This window comes from Corvus cornix, chromosome 17 (genome assembly GCF_000738735.6).
Source record: "Corvus cornix cornix isolate S_Up_H32 chromosome 17, ASM73873v5, whole genome shotgun sequence".
NCBI lineage: Eukaryota > Metazoa > Chordata > Aves > Passeriformes > Corvidae > Corvus > Corvus cornix.
The window spans coordinates 4,557,732-4,572,770 of NC_046346.1; the positions used below are offsets into that span (position 1 = coordinate 4,557,732).

Sequence of the window (15,039 nt, forward strand, 5' to 3'; positions counted from 1 at the left end):
GCTGGCCACCCTGCCTTGTGTGACTAACCTCTGTGTCTATTTGCCTACTCCCTTGGCCTGCTGCCCCTTTCCCTCTTTCAGAGGCCTGATTCTGCAGGACCTGACCTTTGTCCATCTGGGAAACCCTGATTACATTGACAGCAAAGTGAACTTTTCCAAGCGCTGGCAGCAGTTTAACATCCTGGACAGCATGAGGTGCTTCCAGCAAGTGTAAGTGCAGCAGTGGGGGCTCTGAGCTGGCTTTGGGGCACCACCGTGGGGATTGGGGCGGGGAGCTTGGACATGGAAGCCCCCGTGCAAGGGGGAAGGGAGATGTAAGGAGAGCTGGGAGCAACAGGGCTCTAATCAGTCTCCTTCCCTCTCTAGGTTGGATAAACATTGTGAGGACATTATTCTGATATTAGTTTTGAGATCCAGACAAGTTTTGCCATTGCTGGTTCCTGTGTTCTCTGGGATATTTGGGGTTTTCTTCAGTGCTGTCTTGCAGCAGAGGCAGCAGATCCAAGTGCTGATTTCTGTGTGATAGGTGCCTTTTTCCCCCCAGTTCAGCGATGGGCTTTTCCCCTTTGTGGTGTGACAGCGCTGTCATGAGTACATAGTGCTGGATGTCCTCAGAGCAGGACAGGGGTGGCCCAAAGCTGGGAAAGGTCCCCAGGTAGCCCTTGTTTAACTTCAGCTCCTCTTTGGTTTTCCAGACATTACGACATCAAAAGGAACGACGACATAGTGTCATTCTTCAACGACTTCAGCGACCACCTGGCTGAGGAGGCCCTGTGGGAACTGTCCCTGAAAATCAAACCTCGGAACATCACGAGGCGGAAAACAGATCGGGAAGAGAAAACCTAGGAGGAGGGGTTGTGCGAGGAGAATTGCTCCGCAGAGGCGCCGAGGGCAGCTATGAGACTGGAGTTCAATGTTTGTACCTGCCACTGGATGACACACCCTCCCTCCCAGCTGGCAGCCATCCCTGGGGGTGGGAATGCCGGGTGCTCGCAGCCGGCCGGAGGCGCCGGCGCAGCCGCCGAGGGCAGAGATCGGCCGGTGCTCGCTGCACTCGCCCTCCTCCTCCTCCCGTCCCTCTGTGCCATGAACCAGCTTTAACCCCGGGGACAGAGCTGTGTGGAAGGAGCGTCCCACGCAAGCGTGCTGCTGGTTTGCTGGCCCGTTGCATCCAGGTGTACCCTGGCTCTTGTTTCCATCCGCAAAGCAGGGGCAGCAGGAGCTCAGCACCCACTGACTCATCTCCGGAGCGGCGTCGGGCAGCAGCAGCCGTGGAAGCCAAGGGTTGGAGTCTCCCCTGCAATGCCACCTTCCCAACGTGTTCACGAGGATGGAAGCGTCTCCCGCTGCCTGCCAGAGGAGCTCTGCTGTCAGAGAGCTGCTTGTGTTTACAGGGGTCTCGGCTCACCCCAGATCTCTGGCGCCTTCTTCACGGGAGGAAGGCACCGGTCGTAGATACGGAAGAGGCACTGAAAATGTGGGCAGGGAGCCGCCATCTCCAGTCATCACATCCCCCTCCTCCTCTCAGATCTCATTATTTAAGCAACGGTAAATCCCTCTGAACCTGGAAACATGGACTGCCCGGGTACTGGGGGTCACCTGTCTGTGACCCCGTGTCTCTTAGCGATGGTACTTAGCTTTTGCACAGGAAATGCTGTAGGATACAGACTGTACATACCTAGTGTTTAGAACCCCCTGGGGATTTTTGATGCATGTCTGAATACCGATGAGTTTATAGGAAAAAAAAAGTGCAAACCAGTCTGTACAAAATCCACAACCAGTGACAATGTTGTTCCAAGTGCTGGATAAAGGAGGCTCTGGGCGGCCAAGTGGGCACTGGCTGCAGAGCAGGGGCAGGAGCCTCGTGAAGGAGCCAGAGGATCCATTTCTGGGTTGGAAATGGGAACCAGGAAGGAGCCCTGTGCCCAGCTGAGCCACCCTGTCCTCCCACCCCACTCCTCTCTCCTCTCTCTGTTGCCAAATGTTTTTCTCCGGGGCTCCCCATTGGGACCCTCGGTGCTGTGCTTTGAGACCCCCACTTTGGCAGGACCCCCAGCAGGTCCCTGTCCCCAGTCCTGCCATGCTGGTGCCAGCAGGGCAGGGACAGCCCAGCATGGAAGGGCGAGGCAGGGGTGTCATTTCCCACACACAGTGTTAACCCCAGTCTGTTCAGTGTGCCTTATTCAGCCCTTCTGTCCCCCCTCTGTGTCCCACCCAGCGTGTCCTCCCCAGCACAGCCCCTGCCAGGCCATTTCACATCCCTCTTCTATGTCCTGCTCCAATGGTTTGCAGCTGGATCGTGGGTGTGAGTGTGCCCTGCAGGTTTCAGCAGCCTTGCAAGCCTCTCATCTCCCTGTCTTGTGGTCACAGGTTTTTACAGGGTTCTGACAAAATCCTGCAGGTTTAGGGCAGCAGCTCCCAAGGAATAGAGACGTGGAGTTCCACAGAGCATCCTTAATTTATTTCTCAATAGCAGCTCTGTGCCTGCTAAAGCCTCTGTTTGTTCTGGGTGAATCAGAGCTGCACTCCTTTCCTTCTCCAAACAGATTGCAAAGCCTTGGCCGGCTCTGCCTGACCCTCAGGAGGGAGCGACAGCCCGGGGTTGTACCCAGCTTGGCTATTTCCCTCAACATTCAGGCATGGGACTCATACAGTGGCCAAGCACAGAGAGACCCCCTGCCCACGAGGGCATCTTCTGGGGGAGGGGAGTGTGGGGTTCAACACAGTTCTGTGCAGCCCCAGAGCAGGAGGAGCAGGAATCTTTTGTGCTGAACCACAGTGTCTGAGCCAGAACACTTCAAAAGTGGTTTATTTTCATGGCACTGAGGGCACTGGAGCTGTGTGTTGTGTCCAGCCAAGGCTTTGCAATCCCCAAAGGCTTCCCAGGAAGTAATGCCCATGTTTCCTTTGTAAATAAGGTCTTTTAAAAGCCCAGCGTGGCGAGGTGGTGAAAAGGCTGATGAATACACCCAGGATGTGGTGTGGGCTTCACCCTGGTGGCTCTGAGCAGCCCTTGGGTGCTGTGGCCAGGCTCTCCTAGGAGAGCCGTGTGTGGTGGTGGCTCTGGAATCACAACCCTGGGGGTTCAGAGGGCAGAGGGACAGGAGGGGGCAGCTTGTCTTCATCCAGCCGAGTGACTGTGGTACGTGAGGGGTGAGCAGGTGGCTCGTGGGTTGGGCTCACAGGGTGGCAGTGACTGGGGTTCCACAGGGCTCCTTCCTTGGCCCTGTGCTCTTCAACATCCTCATTAATGACCTGGACACAGGACTGGAAGGGATGCTAAGGAAATCTGCTGACAACACTAAATTTGGGCACCACAGTATAAAAAAGACAGGAAGCTATTAGAGTGTTCAAAGGAGGCCATAAGGATGGGGAAGCGTCTGGAGGGGCCTTGTGAGGAGCAGCTGAGGGCACTTGTTCAGCCTGGAGGAGACTGAGGGGAGACCTCACTGTGGTCTTCAGCATCCTCACAAGGGGCAGCAGAGGGGCAGGTGCAGATCTCTTCACTTGTGACCAGTGACAGAACCTGAGGGAACGGCTGGAGCTGAGTCAGGGGAGGTTTAGGCTGGATATCAGGAAAAAGTCTTTCCCCCAGAGCGTGGTGGGGCACTGAAGAGGCTCCCCAGGGCAGTGGTCACAGCACCAAACCTGTCTGAGATCAAGAAGCGTTTGGACAATGCTCTCACATGGTGGGATTTTTGGGGTGTCCTGTGCAGAGGCAGGAGTTGGACGCAGTGACCTTGATGGGTCCCTTTCTAGTCAGCATATTCTGTGATTCTGTGATCAGGGTGTTCCCCTCCTCCCCTGCCAGTCAGAGCTGTTCCAGGTTCTTCCCTGCACTTGAACCCATGAGCCCAGTTAGTACTGAAGGAGGTCTCACTCCCTGCCCTCTGCCAGCCCCCCCAGAGCCAGAGGCTCAGCCCAGGGCGTGGGGACAGCAGGTCTGAGTGGCCACAGCACTCCATTCAGTGGGATGGGGCTGAGCCCACCGGCTTTCCTCCGCCTTCTCCCCTTCCTCTGCTGTCATCCCCAGCTGAGCAGTGTCCCAGCCACAGCTCCTGGCTCATGTCCCAACCTTGGGCCAGGCTTGCAGGGCTGGAGGGACCCTGAAGGAGGGTCCCCTTGCCTGGAGCAGCTTCAGGTTTGCTGAGCAGAGATCCCCCCCCCCGATCTCCAGGAGCAGTTCCTGGGGATCAAAAGCCCCAGAATATCCCCATGCAAGACTGGCCACGAGTGTGTTCCCATCTTGCAGGCAGCCTCCTCAAGGCCATCACCTCTTTTTCGGGAGAGGGAAGAGTGTGAGTCCCCTCTCCACCCGGGGCAGGGAGTGGGGAGAAGCGATGCCCCCAGTCACCAGCCCCCTGCCCCACTCCCAGGCCTCTCCCCCCAAGCAGTTCCGTTGTATTATAGATTTACCACTAACCCCGATGGTGGCATCTTCCTGCGAACATTTCAGACCTGTAACTTTTATATTAAAGACAAATAAAACACCAGTAACGAACCTGCCTGATGATCCTGTTTACAGTGCATGCACAGTCTGTGGATTAAAGTGACAATCGAATCCGCCTCTGGCACTGGTGTGGCCTCGTGTTTTCTCATGTGCTCCCTGTGGTTCTCCTCTGCCCATGGCTCTTTTTCCCTTTATTTTCTCACTGTAAAGTTCTTCCCTCCCTCTGCCAAGATGGCTTTGCCCCAATACAGGCCATACACCTGGGAGGGGAAATCTACTCCTGTCACCTTCTCTGGGCACCGGTGTCCCCCGTGTCAGGGGTTTTGGCTGCCCAGCCCCCGGCGTGTGCCCAGCCCGTGCAGTGGCCGTGTGCCGGCAGCCGAGGGCTATAAATAACCCCTGCAGCGGCCGAGCTGCTCTGCGGTGCTATTTCAGTCCTGGACAGGGTTCAAAATTCCTCTGGAAATAATTGTCATGGGCCAGCTCAGGAGGAGAATGCCCAGACACTGACTGAGCACGTGCCCCCCGTGCCAGGGCTGGGCTGTGGGGCCGCATCCCACGGGCGCAGCACAGCGGGAGGGGTCTGTCCACAGCTCATTGTCCCCCCAGGCAGCTCGGCCAGTGGCACCCCTGGGCCTGGGGCCACGTGGAGACTCCCCTTCCCCAGTGTCCTGAATGGGCTGGAACCCTGGCGCCCACCTGCTCTTGGGAAAACCCTGATTTCAGCTATAGCAGGAGACCTTACCTGTCGCAGTGGTTGAATCCACTGCAGGAATAACCAAGAAGCCACAGAGCCCCAGAACAGTGGAGGTCCGCTGGTGGGCAGGCTCAGAGGTCTAAGACCACCCCCTTTTACCCTTTTTAAGTTCATGTTCTAGATAGTTCTCCTTTCCTTGATACCCCACTGGTTCCCGGGTCCCTTGTTCCACCCCTCGCCTTTCCCACTGGTCACTGTCTGTCACCCCACTCCCTCTCCACTCCCTGGCTCCCAAAGGATAGGCTCTGATGTTCTGCCCCTCCCTCGGTGCCGATCTGGATAAAAACCCCGGACCGCTCAGTGTTCTGTGCTCTTTGTTCTGGGATCCCTTCCGGCGGGGATCTCAATAAACCCCTCGGAACTCCATACAAAGGACCCCTCCCGTCTCTTTATCCCCAGGCTCAGTGTGTGTGTGTGGCTGCGAGTATTCCACCTTCTACAGTGTGTCAGAGTGTGTCCGAGTGTGTCCGAGTGTGTCAGTGTGTCCGAGTGTGTCCGAGCACGTTCGCACAGCACCGCCCGGAGCGGCTCCGGCGGGACGCGATCGGGATGGACGCGCCGCTCTTTCCGCCCCCCTCACACCCAGCGCATCACTTACCCTGAATTTTGTGGTGGACAAAGGTCATGGCAAGGGGAGATGTAGCCCCTTGGTGTGCAGAGAAAACAGAAGCTTTGGCTACAGCTGTACTTTATTTCAATCTGGAAGCAGCAAGAAGGTGGCAATGCAGTGTGTGTGTGTGTGTACTTGTGCGTGCAGAACTACTGCAGAACTGCATACATGGGTTTGTATCTTCTCACATCATTAATGACCAGTGAGGGCTTCCCACACACTTGTTACTTTTGCTCCATGTCCGAGCCCAATCCTACAAGATGCTCCCTCTGCACCAGAGTCCCATCTGGCAGCTCCAAGGGACAGCCCACAGCAATGGGATTCAGCATCCTGCAGCGAGCGGAACGTGATCCCGCCCTTGGATCCGACATAGCTCCCTGCCCAGAGCTGGATCCAGCAGGACACGGCACCGGCATCTGGTCTGGCTTCCTCCTGCCCTCGCCGGGGCTCGCAGGGCTGAGCAGATGGCTGAAGGCTCCGGGGCAGCTCCTCGGCCCGCCAGGAAGGACGGACGCTGCCCCGCAGTCCCAATAACACTTCCTTGTCACCCGTTTCCACACAAGGCTGCGGCAACTTCACGTGCCCGTGCCCCCCAGGCGGTGAGCCACAAGGAGTACTCGGCACACATCATGTCCCTGGGGCTCAGGGTCCTTGTCACAGATACAGGGACACCAGGACGTAGATGATCCAGGTGATGGAGGCGAACAACCCGAAGAGGAGGCTGAAGAGGACCAGTGACTGCGCCTTTCTGGATGCCACGTATGCCTGGGCCACGTCCCCGCGGGCGAGCGCAGCCCGGGTCTGGCGCAGGGGCGAGAAGAGGAGGGGTTACAAGAGACCCGCAGCACCAGAAGGGGCTTCGAGGCTGCCCAGTGAGTCCTTCCTTACCTCATGGGAGTAGACGAGGGCCATGACCCCGGTCACCAGGCAGCAGAAGAGGGTCACCAGCACTGACTCCACCATGTAGTCCTTGGGCAACTGCTGCCCGCGGCCGGCGGGCAACGGCCCCGCGCCCGGCTGCGCGTTGTACTGCGGCACAGGGCGGGTGATCAGAGCTGCGAGCCCCCTGGGTGTGCTCCCCTCCCGGGCTGTGCTGCTCAAGCATCACTTGGGGGCACCGCACGGAACCCCACAAACCCGGGAGGGGAGATGAGGGGTGACCCCCGCTGCAGAGCGGGGCAGGAACACATCGGGGTGGGAGATACGTACGGTGGTGTAGGGCAGGGGCCCGGCCGGGATGCCCGGGGCTGGGAAGGACCGCGGTCCGGGCCCCGGCTGGTAAAAGACGGGCGCTTGCTGGGAGAAGCCGGCTGGGAATGGCGGGTGGAGGTGGTGAAAGCTCTTCGGGTCCGGGGGCGAGTAGGGCGGCGGGGCCCCCTCGAAGGCTGAGTTGGTGACCACCGACACCACCACGGGCCTGTCCCCAGGGCCCGCGGGGGGCTCGCTGCGGGTGCCGGAGGTGGGCGGTGCCCCGGCTGCCCCGCTGCCACCCCCCTGCTCCGCTCCCCGGGCTGTGGGGCCGGGGCCCTGGGGCCCGGCTGGCGGGTCACCGTCCATCCCGCGGAGACGCCTGCGGGGACAGGGAGGTTCTGCTGGGACGGGACATTCCCGGCACACCCACCCCAGGTTCGGGGCTGGGATCGGGCTGCCCATGGGACCCCCTTGTGCCACCCCCGGGGCCGCGGCCGCCCCGAGCCCCCAGAGCCCGGTCCCCTGCCCGCCCCAGCGCCCCATTCCCGGCCCCACTCACGCCGGAGCCCGCGGGGTCCCAACTGCCGCCGGCCCCGGTACGGCCCCGGTACGGCCCCGGTACGGCCCCGGTACGGCCCCCGAGCCCAGCGTGGCCCCGCGCGGGCGGCGGGAGCGCAGCCGGGGCCGGTTAATCATTGACCCGCTGTTTGCCCGGGGCCTGCGGGCGGGGCCGCCCCGGGCCAGCCACCTCGGCCCTCAGCGCCGGGGCTCCGGGTGCGGACGGGCCGGGACCCCGGGGAGGCAAAGGGGGGGTGTCTGCGCTGCCCCCGGCCAGAGGGTCCGAGGTCCATCGCGGCCGATGGAGCCGGGCCTGGGCTCAGGGCGGTCACGGAGCTTCACAGCGATTAGTTCACGTTTAAACTTATTATTTGGTTTTGCTTTAGAATATTATATTTACATGTCGACTGTGGTGTGTGTTCTGGCTCTATTTATACACAAAATGTATATAAAATTCTGTGTATATTAGCTATAGCTATTCATATTTAACACGTGCGTGTGTAGATATCTGTATCACACCCCACGCACAGGACGTGTGTACGCACTCTGTGTGTCCGTGTCTTACCCATATGTGTATTTGTGTGTCCTGGTGTCTGTCTCTCTGCTGTACCTTCAGGTGTTCCTTCACAGTTCCCGTGTACCGCGCTCTGCACACACCTGCGTGTGCACCCCTGGCTACAGGTGTAAACACACCCGTGGGTGCAGGTGCGAAACACACGGGAGCAGGTGTCACACACACACCCGGGGACCGGCGTGCACTCAAACGCTCACACAAGTGCCTGGGTAAGACAGCGTTGTCTGTAATAAGGCAGAGATGTCCGGCTGTCCATCTGTCCGTCCGTGTGCCCGTCCATCTGTCCGCCCACCCATCTGCCCACCCCTCCGCCCGTCCATCCATCTGTGCGTCCATCTGTCCGTGCCGACGCTCCGGCCTCGGGGCTGAGACCGGACGCGCTCAGCGCACGTGGCCCCGCCCCTTTTGGGGCCACGCCCCCTCCGTAGCCCCGCCCCTCACGCGGCCCCGCCGTTCCTCCCGCCATGGCGTCCGCCGGCGGCCCGGACGCGGAGCGGCCTCACCCCAAGCCCTTCCTCATCGGCGTCAGCGGCGGCACCGCCAGCGGCAAGGTGAGGCCGCCGTGCCGGGGGCCGTGCGGGCCGTGCTGGGGCTGACCCCCGCCCCGGCCGGTCCGCGTGGCGCGGGAGCTGCGCGGCGCCCGCCGGGACATCGCCGGTGCCGGCCCCGGGCTGGGCGAGCGCCGCTCGCTCCCCGCGTCCCGGCACCGGGGAGAGGTCGGGCCGGGGCACGGGCCGGGCTGGGCGCCGCGGGAAGGGTCGGGGGTCCTGAGCCCCCGTGCCGCTCAGTCCACAGTGTGCGAGAAGATCATGGAGCTGCTGGGGCAGAACGAGGTGGAGCAGCGGCAGCGGAAGGTGCTGATCCTCAGCCAGGACAGCTTCTACAAGGTGCTGACGGCCGAGCAGCAGGCCAAGGCGCTGAAGGGACAGTACAACTTCGACCACCCGGGTGAGCCGCTCGCCATCCTGGCCCCAGCAGGGTTCAGTCGGTGCTTGGAGCGCAGCTGGGTCTTGCGGGAAGTGCTTGTAGGAAGTGGGAAGTGTTGGGAGAACAGAAATGTGCTTTCCCCCACCAAAACATCCGTTTGTCCCTACCCTTGTGCCCGTTGTTACTGACGGCCCTTCTGGAGCCATGGAGAGGTGCAGAGCATCCCAGCCCACTCCCCGCTCTTGAGAGGCTCCGTAATAAACCACATCATTCCCAAATCCTTTCCTGTTATTTCTTGTCCACACAAACAGCTGCTCCCCTCGCCCGGGGGAGTGCTGTGGATTGTAGGCGGGACAGGGAGCTGCCCTTGGCTGAAGTCTGGTGCCTGTTGGGTGGGTAATGGAAACCATGAAAGATGCCTGAGGTTTTCCAATTGGCTCTTGACTAACAGACAAACAAAGTTGCACAAAATTACACAATTACTAAGTGGGTTGATAAAATTATAAAATGACCAGCTTCACCTTTGGGATCTTAATTTCATTGTGTTGTAGTTGCAACTATTTCATTGTGTTGTTAGAAACAACAAACTGTCTCTTCCTTATCTCTGAAACCAAGCACAGCCATTGTCACTTGGGCAGGTAGTGTTGTGTTGCTACTGGTAGGAAAGAATAAGCCACAAGTTCCTTTTTTCTTGGTGAATACTGGGCAGAGGGTTTTTCCTTTGGGTCTGGAAAAATCCAAGCAGAACGCTTGATACAACAGCATCTGAAAGTCCTTCTCTTTAAACTTTCCTCTCACAGATGCCTTTGATAACGATTTGATGCGTTCAACCCTGAAAAACATTGTTGAGGGCAAAACGGTTGATGTACCAACATACGACTTCGTGACACATTCTCGGTAGGCTCTGGCTTTGCCTGAAGTCCTGGGCTGTGTGGGGGTGTCCCCAGCCTGGGGACGGATCGCTTGGTGGTGGCACGAGGCCTGTTTAACAGTGTGCTCTGGCTGTTCTCTCCTGGCAGGCTGGCAGAGACGACGGTGGTCTATCCCGCTGACGTCGTCCTGTTTGAGGGGATCCTGGTTTTCTACAATCAAGACATTCGGGACATGTTCCACCTCCGTCTCTTTGTGGACACGGACTCTGACGTCCGGCTGTCCCGCAGAGGTAAAGCCCTGCCGTGCCCTGTTCCTTATCCACCCTCACCATGGGGCAACACTCAGTGCTTTTATCCCCCATCCCAGTTCTGCGAGATATGAAACGTGGGAGGGACCTGGAGCAGATCCTCACCCAGTACACCACGTTTGTCAAGCCTGCCTTTGAGGAGTTCTGCTTACCGGTATGGAGCCTTTAAGTAATTTAATTTGTGGGGTCTTTTTCTTTTTGGGAGGGGATAGAGGAGCAGGGTTGCCTGGGAATTAGCTGCTGTAGGTGCAGCAATGGTGGCTTTTGGTATCTGTATTTCACAAATCCCATGCTTTCCCCCCTGCCTCATGTCTTCAACCATTTTGAGCTGGTTGTTAAGGAACTGAAATGGTCCCTTCTGCTGGCAAAGCACTGTGGAAATGCCTCGAGCACGTTTCCTCACTGCTGGCTGCTGGGGCTATTTTAGTATGGGTCTCTCTGAATGAAACACTCCCACTCTCAGTTTATTCTTAAGTCTTGTAGGAAGAAAGAAAAGCTTGGTTTCCAGCAGCCTTTCTCAAAGGGAACACTGGTGAAAACCTGGGGCAGACCATTCTAGTTCTGCATGTAGTGTGGGGCCAATTTAGGTGCTCACATAATCAAATTAATTTGTAAAAAACCCTATGAGAACAAAATCCAGTATGTGGATTAAAGAAGTTGGAAAAGGGTAACTCAGGCACCTCTTGCTCTAGATCAAAGGAATTCTGGGATTTTAAAACTACTTCTTAGAAATGCTGAATTTGCCAGGTTTTTCCCAGCTGTGGGGGAAGAAAAAGCAGGAGTGCTATGGTAGAAAAGATCAACAAAACGTTATCAGAGGCAGGCAGGAATTTCACATGCACATTGGTTACCTTGGCTCTCAGCAGAGATTTAGCAAGGGCTTGCGAAATGCTGATTAAAACGAGCTCTTGGCAAACAGACCTTGCCTGAAATGGGCAATGTTTGAAGGCAGCTCAGAAGGGTAAAAGCAAGGACTCCACACCTGACCTGCTGCTTCTACCTGGTGACTCTCTGCAAAGGGACAGTACGAACAATCTCTGGCCTTAAATCCAGTGCACATTTGCCAGTGTGATGTGTTAATTCATTTAGGTTGTTGCCGTGAAAGAGAGCCTTAACTTACAACCCTGAAGCACCAAGACCTTCTACCTTTGCCCATTTTTCTGGCCTTTGGTTGCTTCTTCCTGGAATGAAGCTGACTTTTCCCATTAACAGGCTCCACCACTGTTTCTGTTTTGCAGACAAAGAAGTATGCAGATGTGATCATCCCCCGAGGAGTTGACAACATGGGTAAAAGGGAGTTGGGTTCCCTGATTTCCCTGGGGAGACACCTTTGGGGTTGGGAAGAGAGCAGGAGGCACGCTGCTGCCTTGAGTGCCTGCTCCTGAGGAAGGGATTTTTGCTGGAGGGGAGGGAGCTGCTCAGCCTGATCAGGAGGACCAGCTGCTCAGCCTTTGGAAGCCTCTGGAAAAGTGACCTGTTGAGGTCTGACCTCAGTTGCAGGCAGCAGGCAGAATTTCATTTAAGGGCTTTGACACTTTACCGTGCCATAAATCAAGTCTCTCCTGATGGGAGAGAATTTGCTGAAAGTCCTTGCAAGGAGTTTCAAAGATAAACAGAGACTTTTATTTGATTTTCAATGCTTCCAGATAGTTGTTTATTAAGTCTTATCAGAGGAACAGAGCCACTAGCGTGACCCAGGTATAGCATAGAAGGAGGAAAAGTAGGAGTGAGTCCAATCAGCAAGATTTACACAGCCTTTTAAAGATATTTTAACCAATAGTTACTAAAAATGTACATTATTTTCACTTTCCTGCCAATTATTCAGTAACACGACTAGGAACTGCGGAATTTTCTATCCAGTCATTCCAAACCACTTTTACTGGAGAATATGGAGTAGTAGAAGAAGGAGAAGAAGGTGTAGAGAACAACAACAATCCTCCATTTTGATATTTTTTACTCTTATCTATTTACTACAAAGAGAAGCCTAAAACCTCTAAATTTTTCACCCTGTGACAATCTTACATAGTAGTCTATCACCTAATTCATACCACTGTATTTTCTAGTTGTTGTCTGACTGTTGATAATTTTTTCCAAGGTTTGAAGCTAAAACAGTGTTGTTCAGGGGGGTAAGAACCCTTAAAAACAGGCAGAGAAATATTCTCGGCACTCTGGGTTCCTTCAGGCTTGTTAAAACTTGGGTTGAGCAGGGCTGGATGCTCCACATTTTCTAGATAACTCAGCCAGGAAAGCCTTCATGTCCTGTATTCCCTGTTCCTCTCTGCAGTTGCCATAAACCTCATCGTGCAGCACATTCAGGACATCCTGAACGGAGACATCTGCAAGTGGCAGCGGGGGGCACTGAACGGGCATGGCCGGACGTACAAGCGGCCGTTCCCGGAGCAGGCGGAGAGCGGCGGCGTCCTGGCGGCCGGGAAGCGCTCCCACCTGGAGTCCAGCAGCCGCCCGCACTAACCCGGCACGTCCCAAGGGTTTGCCTCTGGTCCACACCAACACTGAAGACAACTTTGGGAAAGGACTTCCACGGAATGGTTGGTGAAGTGCCCTTTAAGTCGTCCTAGCAGCGGAGGGGATCCTGGTGGGAATCTTGTCTCAGAGGGGAGAGGAAGGGCTTGGCCATCTATCCCTCTTCCCTTCCAGCCCCTCCCTATTCTCCCTGAGATGTCTGGAGTTGGTACTTGATGAACTGGTTAAAGGCAGTGCTACTTGCCTTTTTTTAATTTTCAAAGTGAGATCTAATGCTGAGACTCCCCTGAAAATTAAGCACTACCAGGTGACTAGCAAAATACCCCATTCCCCTGACGACAGTCATCTGTAGCAGGAAAATCATCTGCCTCTTGGGTGTTTTTCTCTATCCAAGACTAGCTCACATGCTGTTAATTTTAACAAGCAGGTACAGCTTTTACTCTTCTCCGCCTTGTTGGCACCTTGAGTTGTGGCCATGCTCTGCTGCTGGTCAGCCTCCTTCTAACCTGTGGGATCAGAGGGACTGACCTGTAGAGACACCTCTTCCTTGAGACAGGGGTGAGACAGAGGCTGTCTGGGACAAACGGGAACTTGCAGTTCACCAGGGGACAGGCCCAAGAAGTTGAGTGGTTCTGATTCCTAATTTATTCCTAAGCTCCTGAATCTTGCTACACTGTATGATTATTTTTTGTACCCAGATAGTGTGCTGTACCACAGTTACTGAATGTGTGAGCTCCAACTGGATTGAATTGCTCATGGAAACAGAAACCTGACCTTGTCAGTATTAGTGTGTTTTAGTGCATTTCTGTACTGCTGGTTGCAAATTCTGCTGGGCAGAATCCGTCCACTTCCAGAGATGGCTGGTGAGGTCAGCAAGGGGGGAAACTGGGACTTGCAGGACCCTCCTGCTGGCACAAGCAGCTGCCTGGACATGTTCTACCCTCAGACAGGGTCAGAGCACTTGCCTTGCACTCCAGCAGCTTCAACTCAAGAATGTCTGGCTTTCTAAAAACAGCAGACAAGAAGTACAAACAGTGACATCCCAGTTTCTGTAGTTTACCCCAGAGAAGCGATACTGCAGCAGCGTGAAGTGTCTGTCTGGAAAAAAACAGCTGCAATGAAGTGCTGGTTGGACCTTTGAAAACGTGATACTGTTCTTGAGTCTGAACTTACGGTGTAATTTTAAGAATGAGGGTGGGAGGGAAATGTTATTAAGAGGAACTTTTTCATATTTACTAATTTTCTAAAAGCAGGGTTTGGCTGCGTTGGTTGTGGGTGTGTTACTTTGGCTAATAAATAAATGAACAGTGATCAGAAGTGACCGTTTTTATAAAAGGTAATTCTGGTACTTGCACTATGCCAGCACAAAGGCATAGAAAGGAACACTGCTGGAGGGGCTCTTAACAGTTTTTTCTCCCCTTAACTCAGAATCACTACCTTTGGTTCTGCTGTGGCTGAAAATTTAGAGAAAAAACCCAAAACTTAAGAAATGCAGTCTGCACTTTCATCCCTATAGTCTTTTCAACACTGGCAAGGGGTGGTTTGGTGTCTCAGTGATAGTTCAGTGGTACTTCTGCAGTGCCCAGGAGAAGGCAGATCATTTCCTGACTGCTGCTGGGTGCTCTTTAGCTCAGGGGGACATACTTGGAGTATGAGCTACTGCACTGAAGCATTAGCTCTCAGGGCTGATTACAGTAGGAGCAAAACAGTCACTAAAACCTACTTTGAATGACTGTGGTGTTGGATCATACCTTCCTCTGGGGGTGGGGGGGGAGCCTTGAATAGCATTCGTTAGAGCAGTGAGGAACTGCACAGCCAAGAGCCCCTGGGGCATGGGAATGCAGCTCTGGCAGCTTTGTGCTGCCCTGCAGGACCTGGAAATGGAATGTGGCCCAGGTACTACAGCCCTGCTTGGACACCTGCACAGGGACATCAGAAATTCCCCACTGAGCAATCCCAGTCCTTCACCTCTGCCTTCTCCTTCTCTGTGAATTCTCTGCTGGTGCAGGCCAGGCCATGGGCTGGGTTTCAGTGTTTTTACCCTGAACCCACGTGCACAAGTTGGAGCAGGTATCCTTGTCAGCAGGATCAGTCCTACCTTGCCCAGAGTTCCTATTCCCATGGGATCTGAGGCGTAATGGCAATACTGCCACTGCTGGTAACAGGCCTCAGGCTTCAGATCAGTGCCACAAGGCCAAAGGATTCTTCTGGCTTTGGTTCAGTACGTGGCTTGCCTGAAGCCTTGTTCAGCTGTAACAGCAATTTTTAATGTCTTTTTATTTTGCTTATCTTCTTAAAAGTGATGCTT

At 55.4% G+C, this 15,039-nt stretch overlaps 3 protein-coding genes across 10 annotated transcripts in view; 2 read left to right on the forward strand and 1 right to left on the reverse strand.

Moving 5' to 3' along the window:
• Positions 1–4,571, forward strand: part of RAPGEF1 (Rap guanine nucleotide exchange factor 1) — an 85,115-nt gene extending 80,544 nt beyond the window's left edge. For all 8 annotated transcript variants that reach the window (XM_039561505.1, XM_039561507.1, XM_039561510.1 and 5 more), the window contains 2 exons: positions 82–210; positions 696–4,571. In XM_039561505.1, the coding sequence (XP_039417439.1) occupies positions 82–210; positions 696–846 (280 nt within the window). In that variant the 3' untranslated portion in view covers positions 847–4,571. The remainder of the gene's footprint in view (positions 1–81; positions 211–695) is intronic.
• Positions 4,572–5,878: 1,307 nt separating this feature from the next.
• PRRT1B (proline rich transmembrane protein 1B) lies at positions 5,879–7,704 on the reverse strand. The gene is given in 6 exon segments (XM_039561735.1): positions 5,879–6,618; positions 6,706–6,846; positions 7,027–7,374; positions 7,376–7,387; positions 7,568–7,636; positions 7,639–7,704. Coding segments are annotated over 6 exon segments (783 nt in total). The 3' UTR covers positions 5,879–6,471.
• An 856-nt stretch (positions 7,705–8,560) lies between these two features.
• Positions 8,561–14,048, forward strand: UCK1 (uridine-cytidine kinase 1). Its single transcript, XM_039561670.1, has 7 exons — positions 8,561–8,691; positions 8,929–9,088; positions 9,868–9,964; positions 10,087–10,229; positions 10,307–10,401; positions 11,486–11,534; positions 12,532–14,048. Exons 1-7 carry the CDS (start codon positions 8,605–8,607, stop codon positions 12,717–12,719), a joined length of 819 nt encoding a protein of 272 aa, XP_039417604.1. The 5' UTR covers positions 8,561–8,604; the 3' UTR covers positions 12,720–14,048.
• The last annotated feature ends 991 nt before the right edge of the window (positions 14,049–15,039 follow it).

What these genes read in the sequence shown, in the direction of transcription:
- UCK1 (XM_039561670.1), top strand. Translation starts at nt 8,605, where the DNA reads ATGGCGTCCGCCGGCGGCCCGGACGCGGAGCGGCCTCACCCCAAGCCC. An exon ending in GTACAACTTCGACCACCCGG is followed by an intron (nt 9,089 to 9,867) that starts GTGAGCCGCTCG and finishes TTCCTCTCACAG; the next exon opens with ATGCCTTTGATAACGATTTG. An exon ending in GACTTCGTGACACATTCTCG is followed by an intron (nt 9,965 to 10,086) that starts GTAGGCTCTGGC and finishes CTCTCCTGGCAG; the next exon opens with GCTGGCAGAGACGACGGTGG.